General features: G+C 39.4%; 1 protein-coding gene across 2 annotated transcripts in view; it reads right to left on the bottom strand.

Moving 5' to 3' along the window:
* The window catches only part of MINDY2 (MINDY lysine 48 deubiquitinase 2), a 76,192-nt gene extending 57,178 nt beyond the window's left edge, over positions 1 to 19,014 (bottom strand). Inside the window, exons 1-2 of one of the 2 annotated variants that reach the window (XM_043919285.1) lie at positions 17,956 to 19,014; positions 640 to 697 (exon numbers count right to left, since the gene is read on the bottom strand). In XM_043919285.1, coding sequence (XP_043775220.1) covers positions 640 to 697; positions 17,956 to 18,807 — 910 coding nt within the window. In that variant the 5' untranslated portion in view covers positions 18,808 to 19,014. The remainder of the gene's footprint in view (positions 1 to 639; positions 698 to 17,955) is intronic. The other variant, XM_043919284.1, reaches the window with a different exon arrangement.
* Positions 19,015 to 20,730: the final 1,716 nt, after the last annotated feature.

Raw genomic sequence — 20,730 nt, 5'->3', positions numbered from 1 at the left:
AGACCTCAGTGTGATAAACAACTACCTGCTCTGTAAACAAGTTCTGAATGCAGCTGATCTGCAAACTGTGTATTATGGTCTGTTTTGAAATAGGAAGCTTGCATAAGAATGTAACTCAATATGCTGCTTCCTTCATCAAGAAAAACTGGCTTCAAAAATATTTCAGATGGACTAAACAGTGTGCTTCCTATAGTAAATGTTTTATACTCTAGTACAAGCCTCTATTTCACTGCAGACTGGTCTAACATTTTATTGACTGGCATAGGTTCGTGAACCATATTTTGGGTAGCACTGCTCTAAATCACTTTCTGGGTTTTAATTCAAGTCTATTCAATATTTTTAAACACTCTCTACATGCACTGTTAGAGTTTCTATGCCATTTCCCATTCTGTAATTTATTGGAATTAATATATACCTTGTTGTTTTCTAGATGTCACTAGTCTCTTTATTTACATTAAAGAATTTTAATGCTGGTCAGAAAGAAGTCTGTAACATCCAAGAACAGAAACACACTAATAAAATTATTTAGTTAAGAGATTAAAAATAGCTTCAAAAAGGTGAAATTTGGTAATATAATAGCTTTGAAAACTTTGTTTTATCTTGAAAGAGATATAAAAGTCATTCACTTTCAACACTAACCTAAATATTCCATCAGCTGTTCAGCAGTTATGATTTCCATCATCGGTGGAAGTTTCACCTGAAAAACAAAGTATTTTTTCTATAAAATCAAATGTTTTAGGTAATTAAAGTGTTTCTTCCGTCAGAAACACATGTATATATATTATATGTATCTACTATATGTATACCATACTCACTTTAATCTTTAATACAACAATAGCTTTGTTGTATTAAAGATTAGTTTAACACAATCCTATCACCATAAAATTCAAGATCTCATAGAATCACTGAGAAATCTGTTTTCAAAAACAAGTGCTATGCCTTTCATCACCCATCCTGATTGTCATTAGGCACATGCAACAGTGTCCTGTGTGACAGAAAATGTGGTTAAAGGGCAGGAAGTGGCACCAAACATGTTTTGACAGATCAGCCATGAAGCAGTTTTTCTGAACACAGCTCAATATCCCATCACTTCAGTCTACCTTGATCATTTTTTGTTGTTGTTGTTGAATAGCTAAAATGAATATAGTATAAAGGATTGGTCATAAACTGAAGTATTCATACTATATGAGCCCACCTGTAAAATTAAAAAAAAAAAAACAGGCAAAATAAACTACACTGTTTAGAGCTGCACAGGTACTAAAAAAAGAAAATGGATACTATAAAAATCAGGACTGTAGTTAACCCTAGGAATAAGGGAAGGGGTTATAGTTAGAACGAGACATATAAGAGGCCTCTGGGGTGCTGGCAATGCTTTGTATCTTGACTTGCATGGTAGTTCCACTGTTTGCTTTATAATTAACCTGTTAAACTGGACATCTCTGTTTTATGTATTTTCTGTGCTACATGTCACAATAAAAAGTTTAGAAGTAGATATATATGTTACAGTCACATTTAAGTCTCAAAAGTTAATTCAGCTGCAACACAGTCTAAATTTTTCAAATGAATTATCAGCTGAGTTACACAGATATTACAGCCAATGATTGTAAAAATTTTAGCTGACTTATTTAAAAGGATACTTCTTGGTATATTCATAGAAGAAAAATAAATACTATAGGATGAAAACTCAAAGGAGTTAACATATCAACGATAGAATAGCAGTATAATTCAAAAATCTTCAAGAATTAATATTTTAAGAATTATTTTCTGTTCAATCAAGGAAATCATTTACATCAGCAATTCCTCCAACAAGTGTTGAAGAAGGTGCTCTGAGTATTTATGTTACCAAATGTAGTAACAGTATGTGACATCTCTACCTCTTTGTTTACTTTAATCAATGAATAAATAAGTCCTAAAAAAGATCCTTGTAAAACAGTTTTAGACCCTCTCAAAGCATACCAGACAGCTAGAACGGATGAGTTAGTCATCCAGTGGCTTTATCATTCAGTGAAAACCAAGAGACTGCATGGAGGTTTTGATCATTACTTGATTCTAAATAATTTTTATTTTCTAAGACATTTAGAAAAACTGTAATAGATTTTTCCTTTTGGCTGCACCATGTGGCATGTGGGATCTTAGTTCTCTGACCAGGGATTGAACCAATGCCCCCTATAGTGGAAGTACAGAGTCTTAACCACTGGACTGCCAGGGAAGTCCCAGAAATTGTAATATACTTTTTTTGGTGCAGTTTTAGGTTTACAGAAAAGTTGAGCAGAAAGTACTGACAGTTCCCATAAATAGTATTATTTTTTAAATTGAAACTCATTGGCAAATTAAAGTCTCCTGCTTTTCTAAATAAAGTTTTATTGAGTGTCACCCTCATTTGTTTATGTACTGTCTTTGGCTGCTTTGACTATAATAGCAAAGTTGAATCTTTGCAGCAGAGACCAGGTACAGCCCATAAAGCCTAAAATATTTACTATTTGGTCCTTTAGAGGAGGGCTTTCCAGGTAGCACTAGTGGTAGAGAACTGGCCTGCCAATACAGGAGATATAAGAGACGTGGGTCCGATCCCAGTCAGGAAAATCCCCTGAGGAGGGCATGGCAACCCACTCCAGTATTCTTGCTGGAGAATCACATGGACAGAGGAGCCTGCCAAGCTACAGTCCATAGGGTCGCACAGAGGTTAGACACAACTGAAGCAACTTAGCACACATGCACCTTTACAGGAAAAGTATGCTGAATGCTGCTTTAGATGATTTTAACTGCTTTTAGATAATATTTCATCAAGGTGTTTCAATAACACTTTGAAGGTCTGATATTTAAACTAGTAGTTTACATACACTGTGAATATTTACATTCTGAATAATTGTCAGACCAATCTGAAAGCCCCATTTACACCTAACAATGCTTTTTGAATAAAATAAGACCTATACATTCTTTTATTCCAGACAAATCCAGTACAGAAATACATTCACTAGAGGGCTTCCCTGGCAGTCCAGTGGTGAAGAGTCTACCTGCCAATGCAAGGGACACGGGTTTAATCCCTGGTCTGGAAAGATCCCACATGCTGTGGAGCAAACAAGCCTGTGAGCTGCAACTATTGAGCCTGTGCTCCAGAGCCTGCAAGCCACAACTACTGAAGCCCACACACTCCAGAGCCTGTGTTCTGCAGTAAGACAAGCCACCACAATGAGAAGCCCGTGTACCACAACTAGAGAATGCCCCTGCACAGCAACAAAGACCCAGAACAGCCAAAAATAAAATAAATATATATACTAAATATACATTTTACTAGAAAATTCCATAAACAAACCGCTTATCCTCTTTTGGTCAATGTAGTGATCTTACTATAAAATTGTCAAAATAAGAAAGCAAAGCACTAACAAGTATATGTATTTGGGAAATACATTCTATAATCCTAGATTTCTGCAAATAGATGATTTCAGGTTTTAGTCTTGAAATTTCCAAATAATAACAACCACCTACCACATCTTGTTTCAAGCATTTGAAACAGGAAATGACAATCTTTATATAGATTTTAGAAGTGAGACAACAAACATGTAAATATTTTAACTATTCCCAAGCATACTCAGTAGCATATTCATTTCCTGAATCTTAGCCAACTAAAAATTCTGGATGTTCATTAAACCGAGAGATTAAAGAGTACAATAGTGAAGAAATGCTTGTTTCCCACTAATCTTTAGGAACCATCAACAGATTTTAATTTTTTTAACCACAAAATGATCTTCCTGAAAGCTTACTTCTCTTTTTGCTTCCCTCTACCACCATCACCACAAAAGCAAATGCCAAAGATTTTGTTAATGATCCTAAGACTTTCTTTCCATTGTCTCTTTAGAGTTTATTAAAGGAAAAAAAAAAAAAAACCCACAAAAACATGTTATGGGAAAGCTAGCTTAGAATACTGGGGGAAAAAAAAAATCAATGAAACTAAGAGCTAGTTCTTTGAGAAGATACAACAAAATTGATAAATCTTTAGCCAGACTCATCAAGAAAAAAAGAAAGTGGGCCCAAATCAATAAAAATAAAAATGAAAAAGAAGGTACAACTATCACTACAGAAATACAAAGGATAATAAGAGAGTACCACCAACAATTATGCTTCTGAGGTGGCACTAGTGGTAAAGAACCCCCCTGCCCATGCAGGAGACACAAGAGAGGCAAGTTCAATCCCTGGGTCAGGAATATCCCCTGGAGGAGGAAATGGCAACCCACTCCAGTATTCTTGCCTGGAGAATTCCACGGACAGAGGAGATTGGTGGGCTGTAGTCCATAGGGTCACAAACAGTTGGCCACGACTGAAGTGACTGAGCACACACCAACAATTATACTCCAATAAGACAGACAACCTTCGAAGAAATGGACGAATTTCTAGAAATGTATAATTTCTCAAGACTGAACCAGGAAAAAAAAGAAAATATGAACAGATCAATTACCTGTAATGAAACTGAATCAGTAACTTAAAAAACTCCCAACAAATAAAAGTCCAAGATCGGGCTCCCTGGTAGCTCAGTGGTCAAGAATCTGCCTGCAAATGCAGGAGACACGGGTTCTGTCCTTGATCCAGGAAGATCCCACATGTCACAGAGCAGCTATGCCCATGTGCCTCAACTATTGAGCCTAAGCTGTAGAGCCTGGGAGCCACAACTACTGAGCCTACATGACATAATTATTGAAGCCCAAGCACCACAGAGCCTGTGCTTCACGAGAAAAGCCACTCCAATGAGAAGCCAGCACACTGCAACTAGAAAGCAGTCCTTGCTTTCCACAACTGGAGGAAAGCCCACACAGCAGGGAAGACCCAACAAAACCCAAAAAAACAAAAACCTATTGATTAGGTGGGATACTGGTCAACCATGTATCAGTAGCAAATAATTGTATGTGTGGTGTCTGCTGTTTTACAGTTTTGTTTCCAAGCCTATTGATGTTTAGTACAATATTATTTTAAAAAAAAAGTCCAAGATCAGATGGCTTCCCAGATGAATTCTAACAAACATTTAGAAAAGAGTTAATACCTATCCTTTTCAAACTATTCCAAATATTGCACAAGAAAAGATGCTTCTGAACTCATTCTATGAAGCAAGTATCACTTTGATACCAAAACCAAAGATATCACACAAAATGAAAATTATAGGTCAATATCACTGATGAACATAGATGCAAAAATCCTTAGCAAAATATCGGCAAACTGAATTTAATACATAAAAAGGATTATACACCATGAACAAGTGGAATTTATCCCAGGAATGCAAAGATGGTTTAGTTCAATATATGCAAATCAATCAATGTGATACATCACATTAACAAACTGATGAATAAAAATTATATGTTCAAAAAAAAATTATATGTTCATCTCAACAGATGCACAAAAAACTTTTGACAAAATTCAATATTCATTTACAATAAAAGTTCTCTACAAATTGGGTACAGAGAAAACACACCTCAACATAATAAAGACCACTTATGAAAGGTCCACAGCTAACATCATACTCAATGGTGAAAAGCACTTCACCATTTCTTCTCAGATCAGGAAGAAGACAAGGATGCTCACTCACACTTTTTTTTTTTTTTTTTTTGGCTGCACCATGTGGCTCTGGGACCTTAGTTCCCCAGCCAGGGATTGAACCTGTGTCCCCTGTAGTGGAAGTACAGAGTTCTAACCTCTGGACCTCCAGGGAATTTCCGTCACCACTTTTATTCAACATAGTATTGGAAGTCCTAATCATAGCAACCATGTCAGAAAAAGAAATAAAAGGAATCCAAACTGGAAAAGAGGATGTAAAACTGTCAATGTTTGCAGATGACATGCTATACATAGAAAATCCTAAAAACACCAAGAAACCACCAGAACTCATCAATGAGTTTGATAAAATTGCAGGATACAAAATTAATATACAGACTTAAAAACAGTAACACTTTCTTTCAATGAAGTCTTATATAAAACATCATCTGAAATATATTTTAAATGAAGAACTGGCAGAACTTTATGACCAACGAAAAGTGGAGGATAATGAGAAAAGAAAAACTAACTCTAAGGTTGACTCTAAGGTTCAGGAAACTCCAAAAGTTAAGATCCCTACACCTAATGAAAATAAAAAATTTGGTAGGTTTGTATAAGAAATGATATCTGCTTCATAACTGTGAAATGTAGTTTGACATTCAAACAGAAAGTTGAGTTGGAACTCAGGAGACAAAGATTTTTAATTTGTCCATGAAGTATTTGATTCCTATGCTGCAGTCTACTTTTCATTACTTATGGTAAAATGGATCACTAAATAATACAGTTTCTTGGAAATTCCCTGGTGGTCCATGGTGAGGGCTCCACACTTCCAGGACAGGGAGGCCCAGGTTAGATCCCTGGTCAGGAGACTAAGATCCTGCAAGCCATGCAGTGTGGCTAAAAAAACAATTTTTTTCTCAGTTCAAGTTTCACTGATTTTGAATATGCAGTAAATCATATAGTATTCATGAGTTTTTAAGTTCAAATTGTAAAATAATTGCACTGCAAGTACTGTTAACTGGAATCAAAGAGAAGAATGTAGGTTTTTTTCAAAATAAGAGCTAAAACACTTAAGGATCCTTTCAACATGCCTTTAATTCTGGCTCCAGCAATTAAACATGTATTACAAGCTATTGTGAATCATGTTTTATATTCTAATTTCTTATAGGTAATATTAATTTATTATTAAAAATAATTACTGTACTTAAAAAATACTAAAAATTTACCTTTCTACTTGCCATCAGTATTTCATATCAGGAACATTTAATAAGAGACAAGCTTTAACTTCCAGCAATTTGCAACACTTTTACCATCAATGTTTATCATAACTCAAACCCCACACTCAGAGTAATATCGAGGCCTATTTAAAAATGCTTAACCATCAGAAATTATAGATGTATCCATATGTATTAGATTTTCAAGAATGTCCTATTTTACACGCAATTCAAAGGATTATAAAACAATGAAGAATGTTGTTCCAGAGAAATTTCCCCAGTAAAAGATTCATGAGTAAAAGAAGACATCTTTAGTTCAAATTTCACTGCACTTATACTTAAGCAGCTGAGCAAGCTTATCAAAGCCGAAAAACCTACTAAAGAAAAAGTAAGTGAAATTTTTATATTAATTGCTTGCAAGATAGATGAGAATAGGATAAGGTAAGAGACCAGTTAGAAGGTACAGAAGATGGAAAGTGGCGTGAATTAGGATAGTGGCAGGACAGAGAAAGCTTACTAATTTTTGAAAATATTAAAGAATATAATCAATAAACTTTCATGGTTAAGGCAAGCTCACTCACCACAGAACTCAAGAAAGGCTCTGAAATTGGAAGTGTCAGAGAATTCAGAGGACATGAGATAAAACATATGCGGCTGAAAACAGAATGAATCTGTACAAAGAGTAGATCCCCAGGATTTCTTCTAAGGAATCGTGATTCATGACGTCTATTCCTGCTTCTCTGACTTTATCACTAGCTCTTCTTCCACCCTGGTTTGTCCCAGACCTGTTGTCCACCAGGTGTTATCTTTAATTTTAACTTTCCAACCAAATATCTGAACTAAGAGCTCAGGTTCTGGAGTGGGTATCAACTTACCTTGGGTAAGTTATTTGATCTTTATATACCTCAATTTTCTATGTATGTAAAATAGCAACAATATCTACACAAGGATCTTAAGATGTGGCTGAGAAAACTAAAACAAAATGCATATAATACATATAAAATACTTAGCAGAGTATCTGGACAAAAATAATTGAGTACTTAGGGTTATAATTATTAATCTTAGGTGGTACCCTAAGATTACTCATACTACTTGTGTGTGAATGCTACTTGGGAGTCAACATCGACAAGGATGGAAGGAGAATGGGAAAGTTTTCCACTGAAGGACTACTCATAGCAAAGGGAGAGGAAAACAATGAGGACATCACTAATAAGACAACCACCACAGGGAGTACTCATAATATCATCTGCCCATTTCCACTTTATCTCACAAATCCAGAGATATTACACCAATCCTAATTTTTAGGACTGACTGGAAATAAAAACTTCAGAAGTCTTGCTTGCATCTTTTGTGTAAACAAACTTCACCACGGTGTGAAGTTTTTATCTCTCCTTAAAGGATCTATATTTAAGAACAAATATGGCTGACAGAGGCTAAATGGAATCTTTGGCTCACCATCTGTTTTTCCATTTTTATAAGTAACACACTTGGCCGAGAGGAGCTACCCCATGCCCGAGGTCAGGGACGGCAGCCGGGAGGAGCTACCCCATGTCTGAGGTAAGGTGCAGCAGCTGCGCTTTGCTGGAGCAGCCGTGAAGAGATACCCCACATCCAAGGTAAGAGAAAACCAAGTAAGAGGTAGGCACTAAGAAAGGGCATCAGAGGGCAGACAGACTGAAACCACAATCACAGACAACTAGCCAGTCTGATCACATGGAACACAGCCTTGTCCAACTCAATGAAACTAAGCCATGCTGTGTGGGGCCACCCAAGCCAGAAGGGTCATGGTGGAGAGGTCTGACACAATGTGATCCACTGGAGAAGGGAATGGCAAACCACTTCAGTATTCTTGCGTTGAGAACTCCACGAACAGTATTAAAAGGCAAAAAGATAGGACACTGAAACATGAACGCCCCAGGTCTTTAGGTGCCCAATATGCTACTGGAGATCAGTGGAAAAATAACTCCAGAAAGAATGTAGGGATGGAGCCAAAGCAAAAACAACACCCAGTTGTGGATGGGACTTGTGATAAAAGCTATAAAGAGCAATATTGCATAGGAACCTGGAATGTTAGGTCCATGAATCAAGACAAATTGGAAGTGGTCAAACAGGAGATGGCAAGAGTGAACATCGACATTCTAGGAATCAGCGAACTAAGATGGACTGGAATGGGTGAATTTAACTCAGATGACCATTGTATCTACTAATGTGGGCAGGAATCCCTTCGAAGAAACGGAATAGCCATCATAGTCAACAAGAGTCCGAAATGCAGTACTTGGATGCAATCTGCACAACGACAGAATGATCTCTGTTCATTTCCATGGCAAACCACTCAATATCACGGTAATCCAAGTCTATGTCCTGAACAGTAACGTTGAAGAAGCTGAAGTTGAATGGTTCTATGAAGACCTACAAGACATTCTAGAACTAACACCCCCAAAAGATGCCCTTTTCATTATAGGGGCCTGGAATGCCAAAGTAGGAAGTCAAGAAACACCTGGAGTAACAGGCAAATTTGGCCTTGGAGTACAGAAAGAAGCAGGGCAAAGGCTAATAGAGTTTTGCCTAGAGAATGCACTGGTCATAGCAAACACCTTCCTCCAAACAAGACAAGAGAAGACTCTACACATGGACATCACCAGATGGTCAACACCAAAATCAGATTGATAATATTCTTTGCAGCCAAAGATGGAGAAGCTCTATACAGTCAGCAAAAACAAGACCAGGAGCTGACTGTGGCTTAAGATCATGAACTCCTTATTGCCAAATTCAGACTGAAATTAAAGAAAGTGGAGAAAACCACTAGACCATTCAGGTATGACCTAAATAAAATCCCTTATGACTATACAGTGGAAGTGAGAAATAGATTTAAGGGACTAGATCTGAGAGTGCCTGATGAATGACAGACGGAGGTTCATGACATTCTACAGGAGACAGGAATCAAGACCATCCCCAAGAAAAAGAAATGCAAAAAAGCAAAACGGCTGTCTGAGGAGGCCTTACAAACAGCTGAGAAAAGAAGGGAAGCAAAAAGCAAAAGGGAAAAGGAAAGATATAAGCATCTGAATGCAGAGTTCCAAAGAATAGCAAGGAGAGATGAGAAAGCCTTCTTCAGTGATCAGTGCAAAGAAATCGAGGAAAACAATAAAATGGGAAAGACTAGAGATTTCTTCAAGAAACTTAGAGATACCAAGGGAACAGTTTTATGGAATTCGAAGTCAAGTGGGCCTTTAGGATGCATCACTACAAACAAAGCTAATGGAGGTGATGGAATTCCAACTGAGCTATTTCAAATCCTAAAAGATCATGCTGTCAAAGTGCTGCACTCAACATGCCAGCAAACTTGGAAAACTCAGCAGTGGCCACAGGACTGCAAAAGGTCAGTTTTCATTCCAGTCCCTAAGAAAGGCAATGCCACAGAATGCTCAAACTACCACACAATTGCACTCATCTCACAGGATAGTAAAGTAATGCTCAAAATTCTTCAAGCCAGACTTCAGCAGTACATGGAGCGTGAACTTCCAGATGTTCAAGCCAGTTCCAGAAAAGGCAAAGGAACCAGAGATCAAATTGCCAACATCCGCTGGATCATAGAAAAAGCAAGAGAGTTCCAGAAAAACATCTATTTCTGCTTTATTGACTATGCCAAAGCCTTTGACTGTGTGGATCACAATAAACGGTGGAAAATTCTGAAAGAGATGGGAATACCAGACCACCTGACCTGCCTCTTGAGAAACCTGTATGCAGGTCAGCAAGCAACAGTTAGAACTGGACATGGAACAACAGACTGGTTCCCAATAGGAAAAGGAGTACGTCAAGGCTGTATATTGTCACCCTGCTTATTTAACTTATATGCAGAGTACATCATGAGAAATGCTGGGCTGGAAGAAGCACAAGCTGGAATCAAGATTGCCAGAAGAAAGATCAATAACGTCAGATATGCAGATGACACCACCCTTATGGCAGAAAGTGAAGAGGAACTAAAGAGCCTCTTGATGAAAGTGAAAGAGGAGAGTGAAAAAGTTGGCTTAAAGCTCAACATTCAGAAGACTAAGATCATGGCATCCGGTCCCATCACTTCATGGCATATAGATGGAGAAACAGTGGAAACAATGGCTGATTTTATTTTTCTGGGCTCCAAAATCACTACAGCTGGTGACTGCAGCCGTGAAATTAAAAGATACTTACCCCTTGGAAGGAAAGTTATGACCAACTTGGACAGCATATTGAAAAGCAGAGACAATACTTTGCCAACAAAGGTCCATCTCATCAAGGCTATGGTTTTGCCAGGGGTCATGTATGCATGTGAGAGTTGGAGTATAAAGAAAGCTGAGCGCCAAAGAATTGATGCTTTTGAACTATGGTGTTGGAAAAGACTCTTGAGAATCCCTTGGACTGCGAGGAGATCCAACCAGTCCATCCTAAAGGAGATCAGTCCTCGGTGTTCACTGAAAGGACTGATGTTGAAGCTGAAACTCCAATACTTTGGCCAATTGATGAGAAGAGCTGTCTCACAGGAAAAGACCCTGATTCTGGGAAAGATTGAGGGCAGGAGGAGAAGGGGATGACAGAGGATGAGATGGTTGGATGGCATCACCGACTTAATGGACAAGGGTTTGGGTGGACTCTGGGAGTTGGTGATGGACAGGGAGGCCTGGCATGCTGCAGTTCATGGGGTCGCAGAGTCTGACACGACTGAGCGACTGAACTGAACTGAACACTTGGAAATCCTCAAAAGAGCTTTGTGCCTGCTTTAGGAAAAGGGGAATATGAGAAAATTTGTATGGCTACAATATTCCTGTAAGTCAGGAAGTAAAAAAGAGAAAGTAATACTTAGTCAAAACTAAGAAGAGGTATCTGTGAAAAGTGTCCAAGAAAAGAAAAGTCACCAGGAGGGAAGGAGAACTAGAGCAAAAGCTTTCTGGGAAGAAGCACAGCCTCTGCAAGTAATAATGAGACAGAGAATATGTCCATTTGAACTTCACTGAATTTTCTGCTAATGGCCTTCTGCTCATTTTGCTATTGCATTGCTCATCTTTTTCTTTCTAATTTATTTATCTATTTTTAAATATTTATTTATTTGGCAGCATGTGGGATCTAGTTCCCTGACCAGGGATGTAACCCATACCCACTGCATTGAAAGCATGGAGTCTTAGCTACTGGGGCACCAAGGAAGTTCCTTTTCTAATTTATGGGGGTTCTTTGTAAATTGATAAATTAGCCCTTAGACACATACAGTAGTCTAGCAGATAATTCCCTCAGTTTGTAGTGTGTGTTTTGACTTAGTTCCTGGTGAAGTTTTTTGGGGGAAGGGGTATATTTTTGTCTTTTTTTTTTTTTTTAACCTTAAGCTCTTTGCTTTTTTTACTGAATCAAATATATCAATTCTTCTTTACAGTTTCTTGATAATGTCTAAACCTAGGAGCAACCAGCCTAATATAAACAAACTTAAGAATCCTGGTGTTCCTCCCGTTATGTGGAGTAGATCATCACTTCAGCTCCTGGTAAGCAAAGAGAGAAGAATTTTCCACCCAAAAGGGCTAGGCAGGAGAAAAGATGTGCACATCCTAAATAGAAGGTACTGAAGCACATCTTAAATAGAAGCACATCTTAAATCAGAACAGTGCATTTAGTCTTCCACTAACATGTTACGTACCAATTAGGTATCACAATACTATATGTCCTCTACTACAAGTACAGTATAAGTTATATATACATATATAGGTCTATATGGACTTCCCTTTGGCTCAGCTGGTAAAGAATCCACCTGCAATGCACGAGACCTGGGTTTGATCCCTGGGTTGGGAAGATCCTCTGGAGAAGGGAAAGGTTACCCACTCCAGTATTCTGGCCTGGAGAATTCCATGGACTGTATAGTCCATGGGGTTGCAAAGAGTCGGACACGACCAAGTGATTTTCACTTCATTTCATATGTCTATATATATATACATATATTTTTTTGAGTATGTGGGCCTTAAACCTATATTCTTTCTATAAGAATACAAAAGTGTGACAAAGGAGGGACTCCCTCTGTTATTAAACATATCTCCTGATATAAAAATACTAATGCAGAAGCTTTTAAAAATGTTTTGTAATGCAAAAGTTAAATCATATGCAAAAGTAGAAAAATAACAGCATAATGACAAGTACGCATCACTCAGATCTAACATTTATAGTATAGGCCAGTATCATCAGAAAGTAAATTTTACATTTCTTCTGACTTGTTGATTTTTATAAACATAACTGATTAATTGGGTCACAGTCCTCAAGTAAACCTATAAATGGCATTGTGTTTGATAGATAAAATGAAAGACTAAAGAAAAATCATTTAAAAACCACCAAAACCAGTCTGTTTTAAAGAAGCAAATGAAAATGTGTTCCAAGACATAAATTTGAGTCAATTTACCTTGTGTCAGTTAAGAGAATTAGAAAATTTGAGTTCAAATTAAATTAATGAACAGATTTCCTTCTTTATTGATTTATTGGATTATCATGGCTCAACTATTTTACAGATTATTAATGATCACCTATTTTCCATCAGTCCTAAACCAACACTTCTAATTAAAACTCCAACATTTCCAAATCAGTACTTACCATATTGGATAATTTTACCTGTCATCTCTCACTCAGAGACATGGCACTTCCTTCCTTTGAATACCTCAAATCCTCCTAATGTATTCAGTTTATTGATTTCTTTCTTTTTTTTAAAGTTTCCCAACCAGGGACAGAACCTGTGCCCTTTACAGTGGAAGTGAAGAGCCCTAACCACTGAACTGCTAGAGAATTCCCTATTGATTTTTCTCATTGCTTCATTCTCCCTAGAAAGAGATGATCAACTCTTTTACTTTGAACCCTTAACTCCACTGACTCTCAATGAATCAACACTTGAAAAACCCAATACTTGATAATGCTAACCAGCCATTCTTCCTGCTCTGGTTTCCAGAGATAAGAGAACTAATGGGGGGAGGAGCAAAATGGACATACTAGAAGTTTTAAAAGAGCACCCCAATTTATCCATGGCCACCTACAACTTTCTACTTATGCCTCAATTCCTAGGCATAATTTCCAACGAGATGAGAACTTCTTTAAAATACAACATAATATTCTCACAAAATCACACTTTGATGCTTTGCAACCTCTCCTCTTAACTACTGACAAGTTCAAGAGTTATTACTGATGAGATCAACGGTCATTTTGCCAAAATTGAGAATGAGGCCTCAATTTTCACTTCTCTCTCCATTTTAATTAACATAACCTTGTCTTTGTATCTTCTATTACTTCAGGGTAAAAAAAGATTGTTGTTCTTTTCCTCTGAAGAGAATTTTACCACCTCTGAAGATTCTATGATATCCTAACTTTGTAATGCCCTGTTCTCATACCTGTCCTTTTTGGCAACAATCTTTCCTACTTCACCAGTTCCTTGACACTGTTGCATTTGACAATAAGTCACTTAAAAAAAAAATTAAGAGTCTCTCCCCCAGACTACTGTTATGACATTGTCCCATTTCTAGTTTTCATTTACATCTCAAATTGGGCCTATACTGGTTTCTTTTATACTCTTTCATCTTTACTGCTTAGCATTCCCTTCTCCCCACCAGCTTTATTTATTTATATTTATTTATTTGTCTGTGCTGGGTCTTCACTGAGGCATGTAGGACCTTTTAGTTGCAGCACGCAGGATGTTTAGTTGCGACATGCAAACTCTTAGTTGCAGCATGTGGGATCTAATTCCCTGACCAGCGGTGGAACTCAGGCTCCTCTGCACTGGGAGTGCAGAGTCTTAGCCACTGGGCAACCGGGGAAGTCCCTCCCCAAATAGTTGAGAACTACTGTTCACCATTTTCTATGGAGAATTAATTTATTCTCATAGATACCATACTTAAATCTATGCAATAATTCTCCAATTCAATTTTTCCCATAATTTTAACCTCTTTTCTGAGGCCCATTCTAATCTTCTGAAGGTATAATAAACATTTATATTTTTATGACTTACTGTTAGTAAGACAATTCCAATCCGACACAACCAAACTTTGCATCAACTTTCCCACCTAAAGCACATTCTCTATCTTTTGAATGATCCAAGCAATTCTCTATTACTCAAATTGGAAAAAGTGTCACATCCTTAATTTCCTATATCCAGTTAGTAGTCAATTCATCATTTAGGCTGTGTGACACTATCCTCATCAAAGAGAAGGGGCACAGAATTCCCCATCCAAAAGAGTTAATCTCATCAATTCTTGTTGCTACACTCACTACAGTCTGACTTCTAGTTTAATCTCAAATGAAAAGATCTCTTTCATTCCTTTATCCAATAATTTATAATAGCTTCGTACTATCAACTATATATAAAGTCTAAACATGCCTAGTGATGGGTCCTCTGAACTCTGACAATTGCCTTCATATCCTGAAAGAAAGTTAAGTCACTCAGTCATGCTCAACTCTTTGTGACCAAGGACTCTAGCCCACCAGGCTCCTCTGTCCATGGAATTCTCCAGGCAAGAATACTGGAGTGGGTTGCCATTTCCTTCTCCAGGGGGTCTTCCCAACCCAGGGATGGAACCCAGATCTCCTGCATAGCAGGCAGACTCTTTACTGACTGAGCCACCAGGGAAAACTTTCAAACTCTATTTACTATTTTTCTCTACAACTGCATTTCTCAAACTTTTTGGTCTCAAGACCCTCTTCAGTCCTAAAAAATCACTGAGGATCCTAAAAAGCTCTAGTTTAAGTGCATTCTATCTATCAACATTTACTATACCAGAAATAAAAATTGAGAAAAATTTTAAACACAAGAAAGCAGAGCACACATTCCATTAACTGTCAGGGCAAGGATGTCATCACACATCATACAGTTTGGAAAACTCTACTGACACTGAAAGAATGAGTGTGAAAAAGGCAAAAAACAACTAAGTACTATTCTGAACAGTGCTGACCTCAGAAACCCTGGCTCACTTTTAGGACACTGCTCTATCCAACCTTGCTTCTCTTAATACATCTCCCTATCAATCACTGATGATTACTGATGAGTAATTTTTGTGTGCATCAATAACCTTAAGGCAGAAAAAAAAAAACAAGGCAAGAACCAAAGACTTATAAAATAATCCTGAAGCTCTTTAGCATGCTTTCTCATTCAGAGTCTAACCTAACATCAATTTTATTCCCTGCTACTGCCATTTCCTTCTCCTCCTCCGCCGCACTCCAAGGTTGGAATCCCCAAATAAAACAAACGTTTTTCTGCTTCAACATCTTTGAATACACTATTCCCTCGGCCTGAAATGAATTTCTTTTACTCACCCATCAGACCCATGAGACCCATCAGTATATAGGTTACCTCTTCTATGAAGCTCTCCCTTAACACATTCCACTCCCACTTACACTTTCCTCTGTAATTCCATACCATAATTCCACACTGCACTGGGATTATGGTTTATATGTCTGTCTCTGAATCAATACTAAGCTATATGAGGGCACTCTTGCATCTTACTCATCTCTGTATTCTATTATCTCACACAAAGTGGGAACCCAAACGTTATGGTCATTCACTTGAAGCTGTCTTTCAAAGACCAATCCAATGCTCATCTATCCTCAAATATTTGAGACCACAGCACTTGCTCTTTCCTTTGAGCTTCTGCAGTAGTATGTAGAAACTAGGAAGTGAGAAAAGCCTAAAGGAAACAGTTACTCCTTCAGACAAACAGACTGGAAACTTTGGCTTATAGGATGAAATCTAACTCCTTAGTCTAACATTCAAGGTCCTTCATCAAGTGGCTCTTCACCTTTTCAATCTTATTTTCTATTATCTTGCAATATGAACTTTCCACTCCTGTCATCCAAAACACATACACACACGTATTATTCATCCTGTTTTCATTCCTTTTTGTTTATATGCTTCCCTCTCTCAGGATTCCCATTTTTCTGTTATTTTAAATCCTACTTTTTCCTTAAAAGCTTCCTTCAAGATATAAAAATTTAATGAAGCTCTCTGGAACTACGCCAGACTAAAGGAAAATTTCCCCTCTTGGGATGTCTAATGCATTTCAATCTGCGTCCTATAACCTAGTATTTATAGTATATTGTCTTGCATTGTTCTTTAGTAATTTCAAGTAAGTCAATGCTGCAGTTCCAAATAGCTCAACAGCTCTTCAAGAGCAAGCAATCTCCACTCAAAACATTTGAGTGCCATTATGTACTTGATACTGGTAAGATTTCTAATCTTATTTCTTTTGCATTATCCCTTGCTAGACAGGAAGATGAGGGAATTTCATAAACACTATTCCCTTTACTTGATTTTCTTTCTAACTGGTCACAAGAATCCAGGTTATTTTTTTCTAGGGAACATTTTACCTATAGGTACAGCTCTCAATTTGACAGCAAAATATATGCTCTAAAATGCATCTTCTCAGCACTCTAAAACTGCAAGCTTAAATAAGACACTTCATGTACAGGTAACTTACTCCTGAGTCCTCAGTATAGTTACTTTTGAAGGGCCCTTCCCTCTTTTGCTCCTTTATCTTGAATATATCTTTTCTTATTTGTTATTATAATTTTAGCTCTCTTAACACATTCTGTGTGGTTACGGGTAATACTGCTAGACTATTTAACTAGAGTCAAAGAAATGAGGCAAATAAAAACCATCCATAAAATAAAAACAATCTTTGAAAACCAAGAAGCTATGGTAATTAGGTCTCAGGCCATTACTTTTCCTTAAATGGAATTTGTCTAAGGGGCCACATCTTCCCTATTACCACGTCCTTAAGTATCCACACCCAAATGGAGCATAAACATAACCATCAAAACTTGCTCCCTGATATAACGGATTGAGGATAACTTCTGAAGATGATTTTGTCCAATTCTTCACGCCTCTGCATATGGGATAAAGTCAGTAAGAAGGAATAACAGAAAAATATAGTTAAAAAATAATAAAAAGATTTAGGATCCTCTAAGACCTGGCTGTTTCCAAGTGTATCAGCCACAGCTGAATGTTGAACGCTAATCACTAAACGCTAGAAGAGAGATCTTAGGTTGCCAGCAGTTCTTTCTGACATACATATGAGAATATTCCTTTAAAAAGACAATCTCCGAGTGAGTTTCGTGTAAGAAGAAACGGGGATTACTGATGAATGAGGAAAGAAAGGAAGAAGATATCAGCTGACAATGCAGCAACTCCCTCATCCCCTTTTACCCCTCCCCAAAAGCTGTAGGAAATAGAAGCTGCGGAATGTACCTTCCAGGCCAGAAGCAAAACATTGAGGATGGCCAGTAAAGGGCAGGGGCCATTCTCATTCTGGGTGATGATAGGTGTGTTCTCTTCCTTCCACTGGATCCACTTGATATGATAGACAGACTGTCCCGGGAAGCGTTCCTTGGAGGCCGCCAGCACCTGGGCTGTCTCCCCTTCCTCCTCCTCCACCTCCTCCTCTCCACACAGGGGCACAGCCCCGGGCAACACCGCCGCGCCCTCCTCCTCCTCGGGGACCCTGTTCTCAGCTCCTTCCTCACTATTAAACTCGGAGCTACTGAGAAAAGAATGTAGGTTAGAGAACGACTCCAGGGAGTCCAGGCTCGGCGATTCCCCAGGAGGGCTCGGGTCGCTGCAACTGCTGCTGAGGCCGCCGCCGCTGCTGGGCTCTGAAGAGCCCGCGGCCGCCGACTCTTCCTGGCAGGTGCCGGCGGGATCCGGGCGGGCGCCCGCTTCTCCGGCAGGACCCAGCCCATGGTCAGCTCCGGCCTCGGCTGTCTCCGGGGAGGCGGTCACCTTGTGTTGCCCTCCTAGAGGCTTCTTCTGGGCAGCAGGACTCTCCAAATCGCTCTCCTTCAAGTCCAAGCTCGGGAGCGAGCTGCAGGGTACCAGAACCTGAGGAGAGCCAGCGGGAGAAGCCGAGTCCGAGAGGCTCCTCCCGGCGGCCACCGCCCCCTGCCCCTTCCCGCCGCTGCTCTCCGCCGCCCATACTCCAGGACCATCCCCAGCGGCGAGCCTGGTCTCTTGTTGCCCTTCCTGCGGAGAACCTGTCCCTGGCGCTGGCCCGGCGGCCACCCCGTGTTCTAGCGGCTGCAGGCTCTCGGGGCCGCTCTCCATACCCAGCCGCCCGCCCCTCGCTCTAAAGAGACCGCGGCGGGTTCTCCTCAGACAGCGCCTCAGACGCCATGACAGCGGCACTGGCAGCTGCAGCGCCCTTGCGCGGCCTCGGCCAGGCACGTCACGGGGGAGGGCATCGGGAGCGAGCGCGCGCGCCGCCGCGCTGTCCGTGGGCCCTGGGCGTGCCTGCGCGCCGCCGGGTGAAAGGGACACTCACAGCGACCGCCCACGGGGCTCCGCCTCGCCTGCGGGCCCGCGCGCTCTTGCCAGCGCGGGGAGTGGAGGGCGTGGCTAGGAGGGCGTGGCCAGGAGAAAAACATCCTCTCATTTTGTGGCCGGAAGTTGAACTCTGGGGCGGCTAGACCGCGCGCGGCTTCTTTAAAGGAGAGCGGGGAGGCGGTCAGCTCGGTAGTGACCCTTCAGAGCTGAGTCGTGTGTGGTTCAGCCTGGGGCTGAGGGATGGGGAGTTGGCAGCAGTTGTAGTATTTGGAAAAGAACTCGTCCCTGAAAAGCTCCGATTTGTTTCCCCAGCTTGTAATATGGAAAATTGAAGGAATTTCTTACGAAATGTAAATTTTAAAGGCTGGGATCCACTCAAGGTGTTTGGATTACTACAATGCACGATTTCCAGTCTCTCTCGGTTTTGGCTGAGAAACATCCTGCTCCTCATCAGCTACTGGGGAAAACGTTCGCTCTACATTAGGCGTCAGTGCGTTTGTGGATATTGGCCTGCGCGGCAAAAAAAAAAGTGGGTGATTTGGGCCAATCATAATAAATTAACTTGTGCTTGCCTTAGCCAAGTCTTTGCGGTTTTAACTTGGCCTCATTTTGCATGGAGTGGGAAGTGCCTGTGTCAGGAAAAGTGAGTTTTCTATTGAGTGTACTCCTCTTAAGGACATTCAGTTTTCAGAGAGGGCAGAGTAGGCTGGTGCTACTCTGATCTGTGATCTGTTCCTGACGGGGGCTTTTTTCTTTTTTTTGCCTTTCAACCTTCTTTAGGTAATGGGGATCCGAAAATGGTAAGACATATCTTCCTTCCTAGTCAGATACATCAGTTCCTGATATCTAACAGAATGTGGTCTTTCTGTATCTCTTGATTAGAGAAGACAAAGTTACTAAGCAGTGTTTCATTCACTTTAACATATTTCAGTACCCATTACATTGCTGGATTCTGTGGCACTAGGGATGCCATGGTGAATAAGAGGAAGGGCTCATATCTTCTTGCTGTTTACTGTCTGATGTTTTTTCTTATTGCTACATTTTTGATATTTGCTTGGGAAATACTATTTCCTGACAATGCAGAAATGACGTTCCTTCCACCTTTTTTACAGTGACATAATATGATACTTATCCAACTCCTGGCAAAGAGGAAAATTAGAAGAGATAATAGAAAGCTTCTTTAGAGTATTGAATTTAGGAGTTTTGTGTGTTTTTGGTCTCCGTGTCAATCCATAAGCAATAAATACTATTGTTCAGATTAGAATCTTTCCCTGAAAAAGAATTGCAAATGTTAACAGATTAAGATATATGTTGCTGGATTAAGCACTCTACAGTATTTAAGATCATTAAGTACAAGTGAGAATATTACAGATTTCAGGAAATTCAGAAGTCAGCATGCTGCCTTGATTTTAAAAAGGATATTTATAAAAGTGTATTGCATGAAAAAATTGAATAGATGAATCATTTTTACAGGCCAGAAACCATAGTAGAGCTAAAAATCTTGAAAGTGCAAAAGGAAAAAAAAAAAAAATCTTGAAACTGCATCTCAAATAATGACCATTCACCATTTTTCAACTGCTACTGCTAAGTCACTTCAGTTGTGTCCGACTCTGTGTGACCCCATCCCTGGGATTCTCCAGGCAAGAACACTGGAGTGGGTTGCCATTTCCTTCTCTAATGCATAAAAGTGAAAAGTGAAAGTGA

The sequence above is a fragment of the Cervus elaphus genome, chromosome 12, assembly GCF_910594005.1.
Source record: "Cervus elaphus chromosome 12, mCerEla1.1, whole genome shotgun sequence".
Lineage (NCBI taxonomy): Eukaryota > Metazoa > Chordata > Mammalia > Artiodactyla > Cervidae > Cervus > Cervus elaphus.
This window is presented reverse-complemented; position numbering and strand designations above follow the sequence as displayed.